Consider the following 15933-nt stretch of genomic DNA (forward strand, 5'->3'; position numbering starts at 1 on the left):
TTGCCTTTGCTTCAGGCACTGCTCCTTGTCTTCCCTTCCTCTGAATAATTTCCTCCCTTGGTTTCTATCGCTGCGTGTATTTATAGACTCTGGTCGTGTCTCCCCTTGAGCCTCCTCCAGACTATATAAATTTACCTCCTCCAGTCTCTCCTTTTACAACCTGCTCTCTAATCCCAGGGCCATTCCCACCACCACAGTTAGTATTCTCCCTGGCTTTGCTGCATGCTCCCAGGGCTGCAGGGACCCACAGCACGCTCCGGTGCCAGTCACATCGCAGCCCACGTGGAGCTGCACAATTACCGATGCCTTATTACCTCGGGATCTGCTGAAGCAAAACGCCTGTGGCAACAGCCAGGAACATCTTCCCTAAGCTCCCTCCTCGCTGTCAGGAATGAGGAGTTACTCAGGAGAGCCAGCACCAGAAGCAGCTTTAAGTCCTGCAGCACAACCCAGCTTCAGCGCCTTGGGTTTTTGAGCTGCTTCCCTTATCATGGGCTGGGCTGATGCTCCCTCAAAGCTCAGCACGTGCTGTATTTCTCAGGAGTAAAGAAATAGCACCACTACACCCATCCCCACTAAGGCAGGGAGACTTCGAGGTCTGCAGCAAACTGGAGCCCAGTTGGTAGTTCAGGGAAGTCTGGCTCCTTGGTTTCATCTGCTTCTCCTGCACAAGGTCAAGATAGGTCTGGAAGCACCCGGTGCTGCAGGTTATCTGTCCTTAGCAGCACAGCTTCTGCCCTTTGGTCTGAATCTAAGCAAAGGGTGAGATACTGCATTGCCAGGAACCTCTCTGCCTCACAAGGCTGTCGTGCCAACACATTCCCAATCCTTAAGTAACCCTTGGAATGCTAATGTCTGGAATTTCACATGATTTTAGGGAAAGATCATAGAATCACAGACCGACTTGGGTTGGAAGAGACCTTAAAGCTCATCTAATTCCTGAGGACCTGCAGCACAGGCAGGTATTTCCTAGAGAGGTCAAACACTACAAGCAAACCCCTGTCAATACATTATCCACTAACCAACAGAAAAGGCAAAACCAAAAAGGCCTGGGTAACTTGATTAACCTCATCTGAGCATCTGCATTAAAACCAGAAGCCATTATTGGCAGACACATTACCTGATGACAACTGACGAGAGAAATGAGTCTTCATTACCTGCAATCATTACAACCAGCCCTAGCGAAACTCCTGCGAGGATGCCACTATGAGGCCCCATCTCGAGCAGACAGGACCTGCCTTTCCATCTGGGAGCGCTGCGTATGAACTCAACTACACACAGCTTCTCGCAGCGCCCAGAGCCTCAAGGCTCTATCCATGAACCGACAGGCTCTGATCTTGCTTAAACCCTCCGTGACATGGATTAATGAGAGGGAAAGGGCTATGCAAGGCCACCTGCAACGACCTTGCCTGCAAACCCTTGAGAAGGGAGTTAATGCCTTGGCTGAGCAAGGAGGGGCTGGGGCACCGTCTCCCAAGCAGCTATTGAAACAAACAAGTTGACAAATGAGGCTGCCTCTTAATGAAGCCGAAGCCAAAGTCAATACTCGGCCCTTCTATCAGGGCACAGATCAAAGATGGTCTCAAGGGCAGACGACCTTGGTGGGGGTGGGACGGCTGTCACTCGGAGGAGGGAAGGGATGTCACCGAAATGAAATGGAGCAGCTTTGGAAGAAGAGGGAGACAAGGGCAACTTGCAGAAGGAAGGAGATGGGGGGAAGCCTTTCTTCCAGGCCTCCTGCTCTCTTTTCAGCAGGTGAATTTGGTTATTCAGATCCTGGTTCTTTCCATCCTCCGCTGTCACTGCTGCCTGTCTACAGCTACATCTTTCTGACAAACCCATATCTTAGGTGTTTTCTCTGCAGAGGCTTTCCTCATCCGCCAGCTAACAAAAGACTGAAGAGGGGAAGGATCAAGGTTCCTCCTTCTGTTTTCAAGTATTTGGGGGTGTTAATATTTCACCTTCAAGTTCAGCACACTTGGGGGGATATTCTGCTGTAGCAAAGACAAGGGTAGGGAGGGAAATAGGGATACGAAGGAAGAGAAAGAACACAAAAAAAGGAAGGAACAGCAGAGTAGATAAAGATATGTCTTCCTCAAGAACAAACCAGCTCCCCCTATACAAACAGACAAACACCATAAACAGATGTTTGCCAGATGAAGCCGTTTGCTTGCACAAGGGACAATTCTCACCAGAAATTCAGTCCTACGGCACTCATGCCTCAAGTAACATCCACTGCACCCTCTTAAAGTCCCAAACAAGCAACCTCAGAGCGGGGAATGGCAGAGACAGGAGCTCTTTTGGAGACACTGCAAACTAGGATTCACCTGGGACAGCCCAGACTGGTCCCAACCCTTGCTGCTGTTCCATACCCCAGCTTTAGCTGGCTTAGGATGGGGGTTCCTGGGGCAGGGATCACTTCTGTCCCTATTTGTACTGCACTCAGCCCACTATGGACTTCATCCTCCGCTGAAGACTTGTGCTACCATGCCAGGAAACACCCTCATAGCTCCTGGCCACACTGTCTATATTGGCATATCCTCTCCTCAACTGAACCCTGGTCAGAACCAATGGCAACAAGGACCTGGCATACTTCTCTCCAGGTCAACCTCAATATTTCATTTAGCTTCTAAAGAAGTCAATTCCTTTCTCTCTTTTTTCCTTCCTTTATTTTACGTCTCGAAATGCGTACCATCTCTCATGAATATTGATGAGGATCATTAGTCACTGAACATTTCACTTCCCTTCTCTTTCCCCCTGTCTATATAAAAGGTTCATCTTTGTAAAAGGGGAAAAAAATCCATCTCAAGTTATACCTCTGGATTAGTCGCATTAATGCATTTATAGATTGAGTAAATACTTATGGGAGCCAATGGTGGGCATAAAAGGGTACATATGGGCCCCAAGATTGCTGCTGCACTGGAGCATGATTGTCCTGCTCTGTGAAAGATCACATTAGCAGCCCTGAGCACTAAATAACTGCCATGTTGGCTGCCCAGCCAAGGGGAATTGCAATCACACTCCCACCCCTAAAGCCCCCTACCTATCCTTCAGCTCTTCGACCATGCCTGTTCCTTCTATCTTCATCAACCTTAACCTGAAGGCTGCTAACAGACTTCAGTTTTATCTAGTGACTACACACGGCAGGGTTTGGCCAGGTACATCAAGCAACTCGGGGAGGAAAAGATCAGGACTTACAGCACTCAGCTTGATACTTGACAACAATATTTCACTATTTCCTTATGATAAGAATGGATTTTTAGAAGAGTTGAAGAAATGCCAGCCCAAACAGAGCATGACAATGCAAAATACCCAAGAAAGTATCTTTCAGGCAAACCCAAAACCCACTTCACTGAGAAACAGGAATAAGTTCATTTTGTTGGCCTGAAACACACAATTTCTTCCTATTTGTCATTAGAGCTGTGAACTAAAGCTGTCTTACACTGCTCCTGTAAGAAAGGAGCTTCATCATAGAGATTGGGACTGCAGAGCAGAGGTGACGTTATGTGACCTAATGACACACAGGGAAACCAGTGGGGAATGGAGCTTCAGAACTGTTTCAGCCTTTTCATATCATACCAAAGCCACAAGCTCTCTTGTGAAGATGAAACCCTTCGGGTGTCACAGGCACATCAGTTCCCACCCCACAGCCTGGCTTTAGCTCCAAATCCTCTAACCAGTTGTGTTTCTGCTCACAACTGCACAGTTGACTTGTTTCTGCTTTAATGGCAAGCCTGGCTGCTTATTGATACAGAGTGTGTGTGTCAGCATGGGACTTCAAGACGCAGTGGTTTTAATTGATATTCTAAGCGGTGGCAACTTGGTATTGCTTCATTGCTCCAGCCTATGAGGCTCCAACCTGGCTCTGCCTGTGGAAAGCAGGCACGTGTGTCTACCTCCAGGGGAAGGTGGTTAGAGATCCAGACCTGGAAGGAACAGACCCTGTGTTTCCTTGCAGCAGACCTCATAATGACTGAAGAGATGCTCTTTGTTTCTCCAGCCTTCAATGGGGATATACTCTCACACTCCTGCCCCTTTCCCAAATGGAAGTCTGATCACTTTCTTGGAAGCAATGGCTTCCAGTTACTTTAACAACCTGGAAGCTCCCTCACAATCATGCTATCAGTTTATGCTGGGAGGATTTATGGCATCATCAGAACCTGACTTGATGGCCCAGCCATACCTGAATGTCCTGGTTCTGGTCTGGTGGACACCACGCTGACAGCATGACCTAGACTGCTGATGAAATACTGCCTGCCAGCATCCCATGGGCACAGAGGGAAGAAACAAAACAGACCGCGGGGCTGCAGCAACAGCTCTGCAGAGAGGGGAGAGTTATCAACAGAACCACAGGCTTCAATGTAAACTAAGAGGGCAGCCTGGAGGCAGCACAGAGATGGGAAAGCCAGAGTCACCCTCCTTGGGGAGAAGTCATGTGTCTCCTTTAAGCCATGCTTCTCCTGCCTCCAACAATAAACCAGCCACGACCCAATGGAGAAAGCAACACCAGGAGGTGGCCACCAGGGTAAGGTGAATTACATAAGGTTATCTCTGTCCTTTTCAGGTGTATTTTACAGGACAAGTTCTTCCCCACCATCATGCATGTTCCTTTAATGTACATCCCATTTCAAATGACATTCAGGACCTAAAGGGGAGTGCAAGGGCGATGGAATTCAAGTAGCCAAGATACTCTATGTCTCATCCCAGATATTGATCTGTGTTTATTAACCTAAGATTCCCAAAGCATCTTTAGCAGGCCCTCTAGTCCCTGCAAAGGGAGGGAACACAGATTCCACGTGATCCCACGTTCTCCCATACACACCTGCAGGCTGAACAGCACGAGAAGCAGCTCCTGAATTATCTCATGCCACTAAGGGAGTGAGGAAGTATTGTATTCATTTATTGAAGACCATGCAGCAATAGCTTTCCATGGGGGACCACTACTCCAATCAATAGATAAAATTATACCCTTAGACCATTAACTGCTACAACACCACTGTTGCCATAAAACTCTCAAGCTTTGCATCAGATTTACAACCAGTAGAGTCGCTCAGCTGCATCACAGACAACTAGAGCCTCAAGGATGAAACCCTGCTCCGGCTATCCAAAGAGGCAGAGAGCAGCAGTAAGCTGAGGAGGTGCTTCCTGTCCTGCCTGAAAGCAGGGCACATGCGATCCTTCCTTCAGCAGCATCCTTGTGAATGTCTAGGACTCACAAGTGAGGTCTCCAGGGAGACCTTAGAGCAGCTTTCAGTGCCTAAAGGGCTACAAGAAAGCTGGAGAGGGGCTTTGGACAAGGGTATGTAGGGACAGGACAAGGGGGAACGGCTTTAATCTGACAGAGAGGAGATTGAGATGAGCTCTCAGGCAGAAGCTCTTCCCTGTGAGGGGAAGCAGCAAGGTCCTGCATTACCCACTTTTCCAGCTGACCCAACCCAGACAAAGTCTCCCCTTGAAACTAGACAAAAAGACAGCCCGCATGCTGATTTTTCCTCAGGTTTCGCTCGCATCCCTGCCTTGTTTAGCTAACAGAAACACAAAGCACTACTGAAATATCAATGAGACCACTGCTGATAACAATGCATCTCTAACAACTTCTCCGGAGCTCACTGCATCCACTCACCTCTTCCATCTCTAATGCTTTTATCAGATAAAGAACAGCAGCATCAATGCAGGTTAGATGGGAGACGCCTTCCCTAATCAATTGCAATTGTGTCTTCACCGGGAGACACGAGTGACAGTGCTTGGGGTAAGGCAAGCTTCCCTGTCACCAAGCTGCCAAGCCATGAGGGGACAGCACCTTCATCAGCGATGACAGCAGAGTTAGCAAGGCAAGTCCTCACTGCATCCTGGAGCAGATCAGCTAATAAGGGACCCACCACTGCAGAGCCCAGTAGATTTTGTGCCAGGGATGCTGTAGCTTTGAGCAAAGCTTAGGAGAAATCCCATTCCCAGGTTGCAGGCTGATGCAAACCTTCAGAGGGCAAACTTTAAGAAGATGTTGGGATGCTCAAGAGGATGTTCAAGTTGTGTATGGGTTTTTGAGTTCAATGCTGCTTGAGCTAAATCAAGTAACATGTTACAGGTCTGGTCCCAAAGGACAGACCTTTTCCCCTGTTAAGCCAGAGAACAGAGTGAAGTTTGAGCTTCCCAGCAGCACAGAGGTTGTTGGTATCTGTAGAGGGGAAAGGTCACTTGTTAGAGGGATAAGAGAGGCTGGCTCTGATTTATCCTTGAAGCCAAGGAAGATTCATGCTCAGTCTGTGATGTTACAGATGTAACAGTGACTTTCAAGATCCAGATGAAGTATCCCCATAAATCCAAGCAAGTCAGAGGCAGCAACTCCTTGCTGGGCCACTAACGGGTGGCATGAACATGTTGCTGCATCTCAGTGCCACGCTCTAAGAGGACAAAGCATTCACTGAACAATGGCAGGCAGCAGGAGGGGCATTCAAGCAGGGAGGCATTTGGAACAGAGGCACAGCAGCTGCTCTCAACAAGCCTTTTCCCCCAAAATGGCACCAGCTCCATCCCACAGCCCCAGCTGGTTTCTCTCAAGCAGTAAGGTGAGGCCTTGAAATGGATTTCACCCGTATCAGCATCACTGCCACAGCACCCCACTGACCCAAGCGCTCCCTCCCTGCAACGCAGCCTTCATTCTTGCAAGAGCTGCATCTTCCCTTTGAGAAGCTATTAGGAGGCAGTCGAATAGAGCAGCATCTCATTGACAAGTCACTTGGCCCTTTAAATGACCTCTGAAAAGTGTTTTCTTTTTATTGCTTTCTGCAGTGTAACAGCCTTGATTTCAAGTTACTTGGGCTTATGATAAACTCCAGATCTATAACACTTCTATTCTAGCCCTCTTTGGCCTCTCTCACCCACTTCTTTATGTTATTATTAAAAAAAAGAAAATATCGAGGAAAACAGATAGCAGATTAAAAGGGAAACAAATTGAAATGGGTCAAATGTATCTTGCTTAGATGACAGCCACCCCATTAGATACTTTTAAACAGGACAAATAACCCGTTCAGCAGCACAAGTGGGCTTTTACATTTATTCTAAATTACAAACCAAATGATTGCAGCCTCAAATGGAAGCACTGGCTAATTGCACTAATATCTCACTAATTCCAGCACCAAGGAACTGGGGGAAAACTAACGATTTCCACCATTTCACCAATTATTCAATTTAGACCAAGGTACATTATGCAGAGCCTGGGTTGAGCTTTGGCTCCATTTTGTGATCTATGACAAGGACTGGAATTCCAATTATTAATAATGGAGGAGGTATAGTTATTCAAGGGATGGGAACAAGATAATTATAAGCCATAAAATCAGCTTTCACAGGCATACACAGTTCTGTCCCCACATGCCAGCAGAACCAAAACCATAGACTAGAGATACCTGAAGTTGAAGACAAGAAACTGATAACGGAGGCCAGAAACAGGCAGCTGCACACTTCTGCCAGGCAGGGACTGAACAGAACCATCCCCACTAGCCTTTGAGGGCTGCATGGACTACCATGGAGAGATCAGGTTGGTAGCTTTCTTTCCATTCAGGCCACCAACCCTCACCTCATGTCCCACCTTTGAGCTATGTGGATGAACCTCATCCTTTCAGCATCTCCATCTTCCCGACACCAAGAGAAATCAGAGCTTTACATTAGTCCCAGCACCTTTAAATAAGATCCCAAACCTGAACAGAAGAGTCAAGGTAAGATCTATTTGCAGCTCAGACTACTAAACTTAAGTCCTCACCCTCCATCCTCCCCATGCTCAAGATTGTGAGGTCTTATGCTGACCAACAGCCCCACATGGCCTTTACAGAAAACCCTGGATTCAGAAAGCCCCATCTGAGCACATTTCTCCAGCCATCACCCAGCAGATATGATTTGCTAAGCAACATCCTCTCCCAGTGAAACACAGCAGTGCTGGTTGCTATGTGGAGCTGCAGCTCTGCAATAATGGCTGCTGGCTTTGCTGTGCTTTGCACAGTGAATGGGGATGCCTCAAAAGCAGAAAACTGGAGGCTTGGTTCTGCTTCCAGCTATGATGCAGGTCAAGGTACAGATTTTTGCCTTGTGCCTGTCCCTAACTGATGGATATGAGCCAAGAGGGCTATAAGCCAAGGCAGGAGCTGCAGAGGGCGAGTTTGGCCTTCCTTGAGCACTAGTCAGTAGCCGTTAGCTGGTCCAGGAGGATGATGCCACACTGAGCACTCAGACACAAGGATGAAGTCCACCCATCCCCTCCAAGCACAGGGCACTGAGATGCCACCTGTCCCCTGCACATGAGGACACAGGAGCCAGCCAAGTGCCTGGAAGGAGAGGAAGAGGAGGTGGGCAGTTACCCCATGGGTTGTAACACCTCCAGGCAGCCAGTGCTGGTGAGAACAGTTGGTGAAGGTGAAGGCTGACACCTCTCAATGCTTAGTCGTTCCCGACAGTAGCTTCATGAATGGCAGCCAGAAAGTGCCATAATTGCTGCAGTGATGCTTGCTAATGACTCCAGTTAGATCTGCCAGGAAGTCAGAGGCAGGAAAGGAGAAGAAAAATAGCAGGAGAGGGACTGATGCCTGAATACCTGCCTTGGACCACTGAGGAGGAACAAGGCCAGCTCGGGACCTGCTCCTATGGACAGGCAGGGACCAAGAGCAGGGAGAGATTTTACAACACACCCCTGGCCTTCCCTTGGGAACTTGGGAAGGGAGGAGAATTGAATGTGAAGGGGAAAAGAGAATAGAAAACAAGCCAAACTTAGTTCAAGATCGTTGGTGTTGAAGGGCAGAGGTGACCCGCCCCATAGATACTACCTTTCTACTCCAAAATCACACAGTATCACAGTATGTTAGAGATTGGAAGGGACCTCAAAAGATCATCTAGTCCAATCCCCCTGCCAGAGCAGGAACACCTAGATAAGGTCACACAGGAATGTGTCCACTTGAGCCAGGGCAACATAAGCCATGGGGAGAACAGATAGCTCATAGCCAGCCTCAGCATCACCTCCATGGCACAACAAGTGCCTTGTGACATCCGGTCCACAAGCCGTGGCTCCCACTGAACCACTGTGGCCAAGGGAGAGCTGTTCCCAAGGAGGGATCCAGCCCCTGGTGAGCAAACAGCACGCTCCTCCTGATTATGTATCTGTTTCTGAATGTTAACAGTCGGCAGCATCTGATTGAGTGGGTTATTAGCAGAATGAAGACAGATGGTGGAGGATTAACTCTAAAACGTCTTTATTGCAAGGCCGTCATTACAGACAGCTCTACCTCTCCCTCTGCCTACAACTGTCACCAGCTTAATTTCACCCTACAACTCACAGCCGCACACCAAACAGCAATCCCAGTGCACAGATGAGGCAGTCGTCAATCACAGCAAAGGGATAAGCCTTAACAGGCACAGTGCAGCAGCACCTTCCCGCTTCCCAGCCCCAGATTGTGCCCAAATCAATCCCTTTCCCCAATGCACATTTCACAAGGAGGAATCACACACAGTGCAGTGTGTCCAAATCATTCCTGCCCTGCACGTTGCCAGCGGTGCTGGCAGCAGCCCTGGAGAGATACCAACACCTTCCCCAGACCTGGTTTTACATGGCACAGGTTGATATATTGATATGTGCTAACACTGGCAGAGGCAGGTTCTCACACTGGAGGATGGCTCAGCCTGCATCTGCAATCGGTTGTATTAATGGACATCCATCCCTTGCCAGCTGGTAAACAAACAGCATAATGCTACCAAAACCCCTTGCTGGGCATGGCCACAGAGCATCTGCAAGCCACAGCATTGACTTTACCCCGCTGGGAGAGGTTGCTGCACTGGTCTGCAAGTGCCCAGCCTGGACCTTCTCCATGGGAACAGCCAGGAGAAGCGCTTTCCTACCACAAAGCAATAACTCCACACTGAAAAGGCCCCTTTGCTTCTCTACCTACCAGTGCATTCTGTAGATGTCTCCGTTAAGTGACAGCAAGGTTCTAATGAGCCCTGTAATTACCTATTTCCACTACGATGGAGACCCCACACTTCATAATTAGCCCATTGCCCCACTGCCTACCTCTGCTTTCAGTTCCTTCAGCTACCCTGCAATTATTAATAGGGCTATTCATTAGCACCATCATGCAATAAAAAGAGGAAAACCTCTCACTTGGCTAAAGTATAAAAGGGAAGCTGTCTCTCTCCTCCTTATCCCTGCAAGGTAACTGGCCCAAAAAGCCTGGCTCTGGTGCTTTGGGCAGGAAATGCCCTCACTACCCCTCTGTTGATGACCAGCCATCTGAACCCCCCCTCAATGTGGTTTTCTGCACTGAAATACATCAAAATCCTGGGAGGTTGGAGGCTTGCAATTGCCATCCGGAACAGCCTCTAGTGAAAACACAAGTCCTAGGTGGTCTTTGTAGCCATGGAAATCCCCTGCCTTTGGTTTTGGCAGATTGTACCTTTAAACATAATGGTCCTGCAGCCGGTGGGGGCCAGAAGCTCACTGGCTGCACAGCATCGGGCAGGCACACTTTGTTCCTGTTCCTACACAAAGGTTTTTACTGTTGGCCTTTCATGTTCCTTTGTTCTCGCCACACAAAGCCACGTTCAGCCTGAAAAGGGGGCTTCACTTCCTAGGCCAATGCAGGCTTTGAATCCACTGGGGGATGGGAGCTTCTGGGAAGGATCCCAAAGGATTGCCAGAATGCCAAGGTGGGTCCTGCCAGCTCTCAGACACCCCCTGAGCATCCCTAGGATGCTCTTTCCCATCTCAGCACAACCACAGGCAGCTTCTCCCATAGGCTTAAGGGACCGGAAGGAATTAAGAGGGATATTACTGAATCTTCTCACAGCACTCAGACCAGACTGCCATCCTCTGTCCCAAGGGGCAGCCCCTTCCCATTAAACACACACTCTAATCAATGCTTAAAAAGCATGTGGTAATTAACAAGCACAAGGTGAAGTCTTGTGAAGTACTTTCCCCATGTTATCAGCTCAGAATCAGGGCTCCTGGGAGACCCAAGGAACCTTTGATCTTCTAACTGATATTTGAGCCATAAACTTGCCTCCACATGAGTTTTATACCCCATGAAAGCTAATGCACCTTTTACTCCCGTGAAGGCAAACCTTCCTGTGAAAGAAGGCACCGCCATGGCTAACTCCTGCAATACACCATCCCGTGCGAACAATCCCATCCTTTGTCCAAACCATTCCCAATCAAAGCCCTCAGAATGGATTAAATCTGCATTTGGATCAAGTTTGGACACACTCTGAAGACCTTCTCACCCCAAAGGGCTCTCGTCCTCTTAGACCAAGATGATGATGCACTAAGGTTTGCACAAGAAAAAGGAGCCAAACAATGAAGCTACCAGAAGCAAGGAAGCCAATTCTTCTGAGCATAAATAGGTTTTGTTTAGTTATTATTCTTCATAATTATTTATGATATTTCTATGGATTAATCGATGCTCATAAAATACTTGGGGAATGACTGGAATATAAACCAGGGAAACTTTAGCAAAGGTTTGGTGAACGATGCAAAGGCACCTCTGAGAGGTGCAGAGGCACTGAAAACTGACAGGGGAACAAGTGAAGCTCTATGACCCTGCTAGAATGAAAAGACCAGATGCAGCAACTTGTGGAAGAGCTTTCCATGCAACAAATCCTTTCCATAGGAAAGGACAGTGGATTATGGATGTATGGAACTAAAACTCCTGCTCTCTTGCAGCTTCAGGCTGGGGGCTTCTCCTATCCATGCCTGCTAAGATGCTTCAGAGATCAAAGGGGAAGCAGGATTTTGTCCTTGGTGTGAACAAGAATCTAACCCATCCCTAGCAGTAGTGCATCCATATCCCCTGCAATGAGATGGCTAAAGAGGACAGAAGAATAGAAGGTGAGGGACCTGCTCACCTTCAGTCATCCTGCGGTACTTCTCCTTGTACATGAACCCCAGTACTAGGCAGCATCCTCGTCCTGGGAGCCCCAGTTCTGCAAGAGAAGAGACAGCGATGTTAGACTAGGCTGGGGACCAGAGCAAGCACATGGGGATGCTGCAGGGAGCAAATCCTACTGGATGCACTATTCTGGTAAAGCACCAGTGAGGTAGGCACATAACTGAAGGGTTTGGTCAGCCTCAGAGCTCAGCTTTGCGTCCCAAACCAACTGCTACTGCGCTGCTCCACTTAGACACAGACATGTAGAGACAGGACACTATCCCCTACCTTGCCCCTGTCTCAGGCACTCCTATCTACCAAGCAGAGCGAATGAGCTGCTTCATCCTCCACATCAGAACGTTGCCACCATATGGACTCTTTCATCCCTTCTCCCTTAGCAGGCAACAAAGCAGAATGGGAAACGGCCCTCAGAAGGGAAGATAACTCTGGCTCGAGGCATCTTACTCTTCAGAGGCAAGCAAGTGACCCTACAAGCAGCAAAGCGCCAGAGTCTGAGGAGGCGCGTGCCTTTGATGCCTTGATTTGTTAATGGGGCTTTCTGAGTATCGGTAACAAACAAAGATCTGAACAGGGGTTTCTCCAGAAGTAGGCTGCGTGCACACGTGCTCTCCCCGTGCAAAAAGCTCCAGTTCTTCAAACAAATTCTCCTGTGTCGCAGCGGAGAAAATTAAGGTACCGTGTCCCCGATGCTGCCTGCGGACCTGCTGAGCTCCTCGGGGGCTTCTGTGCTCGGCAGAGCCTGCTGATCAAAGCCCCTTTGATGTTTACTTAACGTGGCCGTGGACTCTTTAGAGTCCTGCTCTGCTGAGGAAGGAGAGCTTGGGATCAGCTTGAAGTTGCGCTGCATGAAGAGGGGAAGGCAGTAAGGTAGGAGGGTGTGAGCGCAGCGACAGCTTTGGAGCTGCCTCCAGCCTTGGCTTCTAGTGCCATGATGCAAACTTGGGTTTGAATCCGAGTTCTGGACTGTGCACAGAGGAACAGAAAAGTCATTCAATGTGACATGTGGGGAAGACACGCAGATTTATGTGGGTATATCCCTCCCTTGAACACCTATCAATCCCTGGCAGTGTTCAAGACCAGGTTGGATGAGGCCTTGGGTGACATGGTTTAGTGTGAGGTGCCCCTGCCCATGGCAGGGGGGTTGGAACTGGATGATCTTAAGGTCCTTTCCAACCCTAACTGTTCTATGATTCTAATGCTGCTAGCTGCCATGGCATCCCGGCAGAGGGTTAGCATCCTCACAGTATGATATGAGGCAGAATCAGAGCCTAAGTGCAGCAAAAGCAGTCTTGTTTTGATACCAGAAAACTCAGGGTACACACAAGACTAATTGAAGCACTTTTTCTAGCATTAAATAGGGCTCCATTTGCAAGAGGCTGAGAACCAGCAGCTCCTGGTCCTGAGGCTCCCTCCCACCAGGGAAGGCACCATCATCTAAGCAAAACCAATCACACTGAAGTCGATGCTCAGGCAAAAGAAAGGCTCTTGACATGCACAGAGTAAGCTAAAATCTAATTTCTCCCTTAAATCCACATTGCTACCTAAAAAATGCCCCAGAGCATCTCCAGAAGTGACTTGCTTCACCTACCTTGCATGGTTTTGGGAGTGCTTGTGACTTCCTTGTTGGCCATGAAGGCAGTGACTAACTCAGATGTAGATGTCTAAAGATTAGAGAAATCAGGGCAGATGAACCAACTATTCACATCCTCAGTGGTTTCCTGAATCAGAGCCCTAATTAACAGGAAGAGGTACACAGCAACCATCTCCCATCTCTGATGCAAAGGTGGAAACCAGCTTTTTGCTCTGCAACACGATGTACCACGACGTACACAGAGAACGCAACAGCCACAGATAGACTAAGAAAGGTGTCAAGGACCTGCTGGCTTAGCTGGACATGCAGCACAGGTTGCCTCCCTTAGCACTAATAACTAGAATCAATAAGACCTCGCTGAACTTCGACTGCAAAAACAGATGCTCTGGGTGGATGTGGCTGGAGAGCTTTGAGCCTGCCAATAGCCTCTGCAACCATTCACCTATAGCCCATGAAGCAGGCAAGAGGCCTTTGTCTTTATTGACAGGAAAACAAAACTGCATTGATTCCTATTGAGCCTCCAACGAGCAAGGTATCAAAGCGTAATTAAAACAACACAATTAGATTAGCACCACACAAGGCAGTGCAGCCTACAATGAGCTGAGCAAGCTGGCATTACTATTGAACCCACTTGGACACCCTACATCCTTGTGTGCACATGTTTGTGGGTGCTGGGTGGGTTTTTCTTCAACACACAGATCTGCATGTCAGGGCCTGCCATGCTTTCCATGAACCACAAACATCATCAAGAGCATCCTGAACTAAAGCAGCAATAGAGCCAGCAACAGCTGCAGCCTCCTTGGGGGATGGATGAACATCCCACCACTTAGGTATCCACCTTGTCTTCCAGTCACAGGGAGCAAAATGCTCCCAAGAAGGTTGTCCTGCTTTGGAGGTGACCCAAAAGGTCCCAGTCCCAACTTCAGCCTGAAAGGGATTCTCAAGGCTGAGCCACATGGGCTGGATCCCAAGGAACTGTGGGTTAAATCCCCGTGTGGAGCCTGGATCAGCACACACCAGCATGGGTGTCTACCTTCCGCTTGCCTCCCTGAGGGATGTTATAACTAATGCTTATAAAACACTTTGATATCCCATGATGAAAGGAGCTATACAAGAGCACTGCATTATAATAACTCATACCATGAATTTGTGAGAACATGCAAAAATCTTTATAGCTAAAGGCACCTTTAAATACTTGAGAGTGCCTTTAAAAGGCAAAATACTTCAAGATGACTGTGGTGCCTGAGGATGTCTCACCACTTCACGGCTTTTAGTGGCTACCTAAAGCTAAAATAGTTAAGCAGACACCCAGCATTTCAACTGTTTTGGCTTTAGAGGCTGCCGAGACACCACTGAAAACAGAATATGAACCCACACGTCCCCCCAACACCCAAACCCCAAACTCCAGCCACTTGTTTGCAATGGCAAGTGATTTTTCCCAACAAAGGTTAGGTACTCAGAGTTGAAGTTTGTTATTCCAGGAGCTGTGAAGAAATGCAAGCTTTATTTGGCAAAATCACAGCAGAACTGTGGTTTTACCTTGCTCAAAAGTACCTGCATTAATCCACCTCCAAACTTATGCAAGAGCCACTCAAACAAATCACAAGCAAGTTCACACCACGCAGTGTTAAGGGCAGCCACTGACAATGAAGCAAAAGCCAATTAAAAGTAACGAGAGCTCAGGGCCTTCTAAGAAAGAATCTTTATGAACAACCTGGGCAATAAAGGAGAACTTTTGTGTTGGAGGAAAGATCTCTCAGTTCTGGCCCAAACTACAGCATCCTCCTGCTCTTCCCTAATCTCTCCCATCACTTGGCATTTCCTTACTCAGTTCCTCCACCCACAACTCAGGAAGGGAACTCAGTTTCTGATGAACCACCGCAGTAAAAGGCTAAAGCAGTAATAAAGCTTTATTAACACAATCATAACATGTATTATTGTGTAGCTGTATCCCACCAGGAATGGTAATAAATGTTTAATAGCCCAATAATACCTGTTTAATAATTTTTCAGCTCATCCTGTCTAATTGCAAGTTTATTAAAGAACGATAAACTTTAGAATCGTTGCAAAGGCATAATTGCAATTCCATTGCTTATTTAATATTGAGTTAATTATATTACAACTGTTCTATTTTCCCATACATATTAAATATCAATTAGCTAGTTTAAGCTATTGATTTGTATTTAATTAACTATGCTGTTATATACCAATTAAGCTCTTCTAAGAGAAGCACAAGCAGCTGGCCTCTTAAATTAAGTTTTTAAAACTTTGTATTAACATAAATATCACATTTCCATTTTCTCACCTTTTTCTTTCTACAGACATAGTGATTTGCTACCAGTAAATAATTATTACAATGGCATGTTATATACATGAACTTCAATCTAAACTTCTTTCTTTCTAGGATGGGGAATAGGCAAC

The 15933-nt window shown here is 47.6% G+C and overlaps 1 protein-coding gene across 1 annotated transcript in view; it reads right to left on the bottom strand.

Annotated features, from left to right (window-relative positions):
* The window catches only part of KIRREL3 (kirre like nephrin family adhesion molecule 3), a gene marked incomplete at both ends in the record, with an annotated part of 271688 nt that overhangs the window by 80017 nt on the left and 175738 nt on the right, over positions 1-15933 (bottom strand). The window contains one exon of the mRNA XM_080631735.1: positions 11878-11955. Within this exon, the coding sequence (XP_080487861.1) occupies positions 11878-11955 (78 nt within the window). The remainder of the gene's footprint in view (positions 1-11877; positions 11956-15933) is intronic.

This window comes from Psittacula echo (assembly GCF_963264785.1).
Source record: "Psittacula echo genome assembly, chromosome: 18".
Lineage (NCBI taxonomy): Eukaryota > Metazoa > Chordata > Aves > Psittaciformes > Psittacidae > Psittacula > Psittacula echo.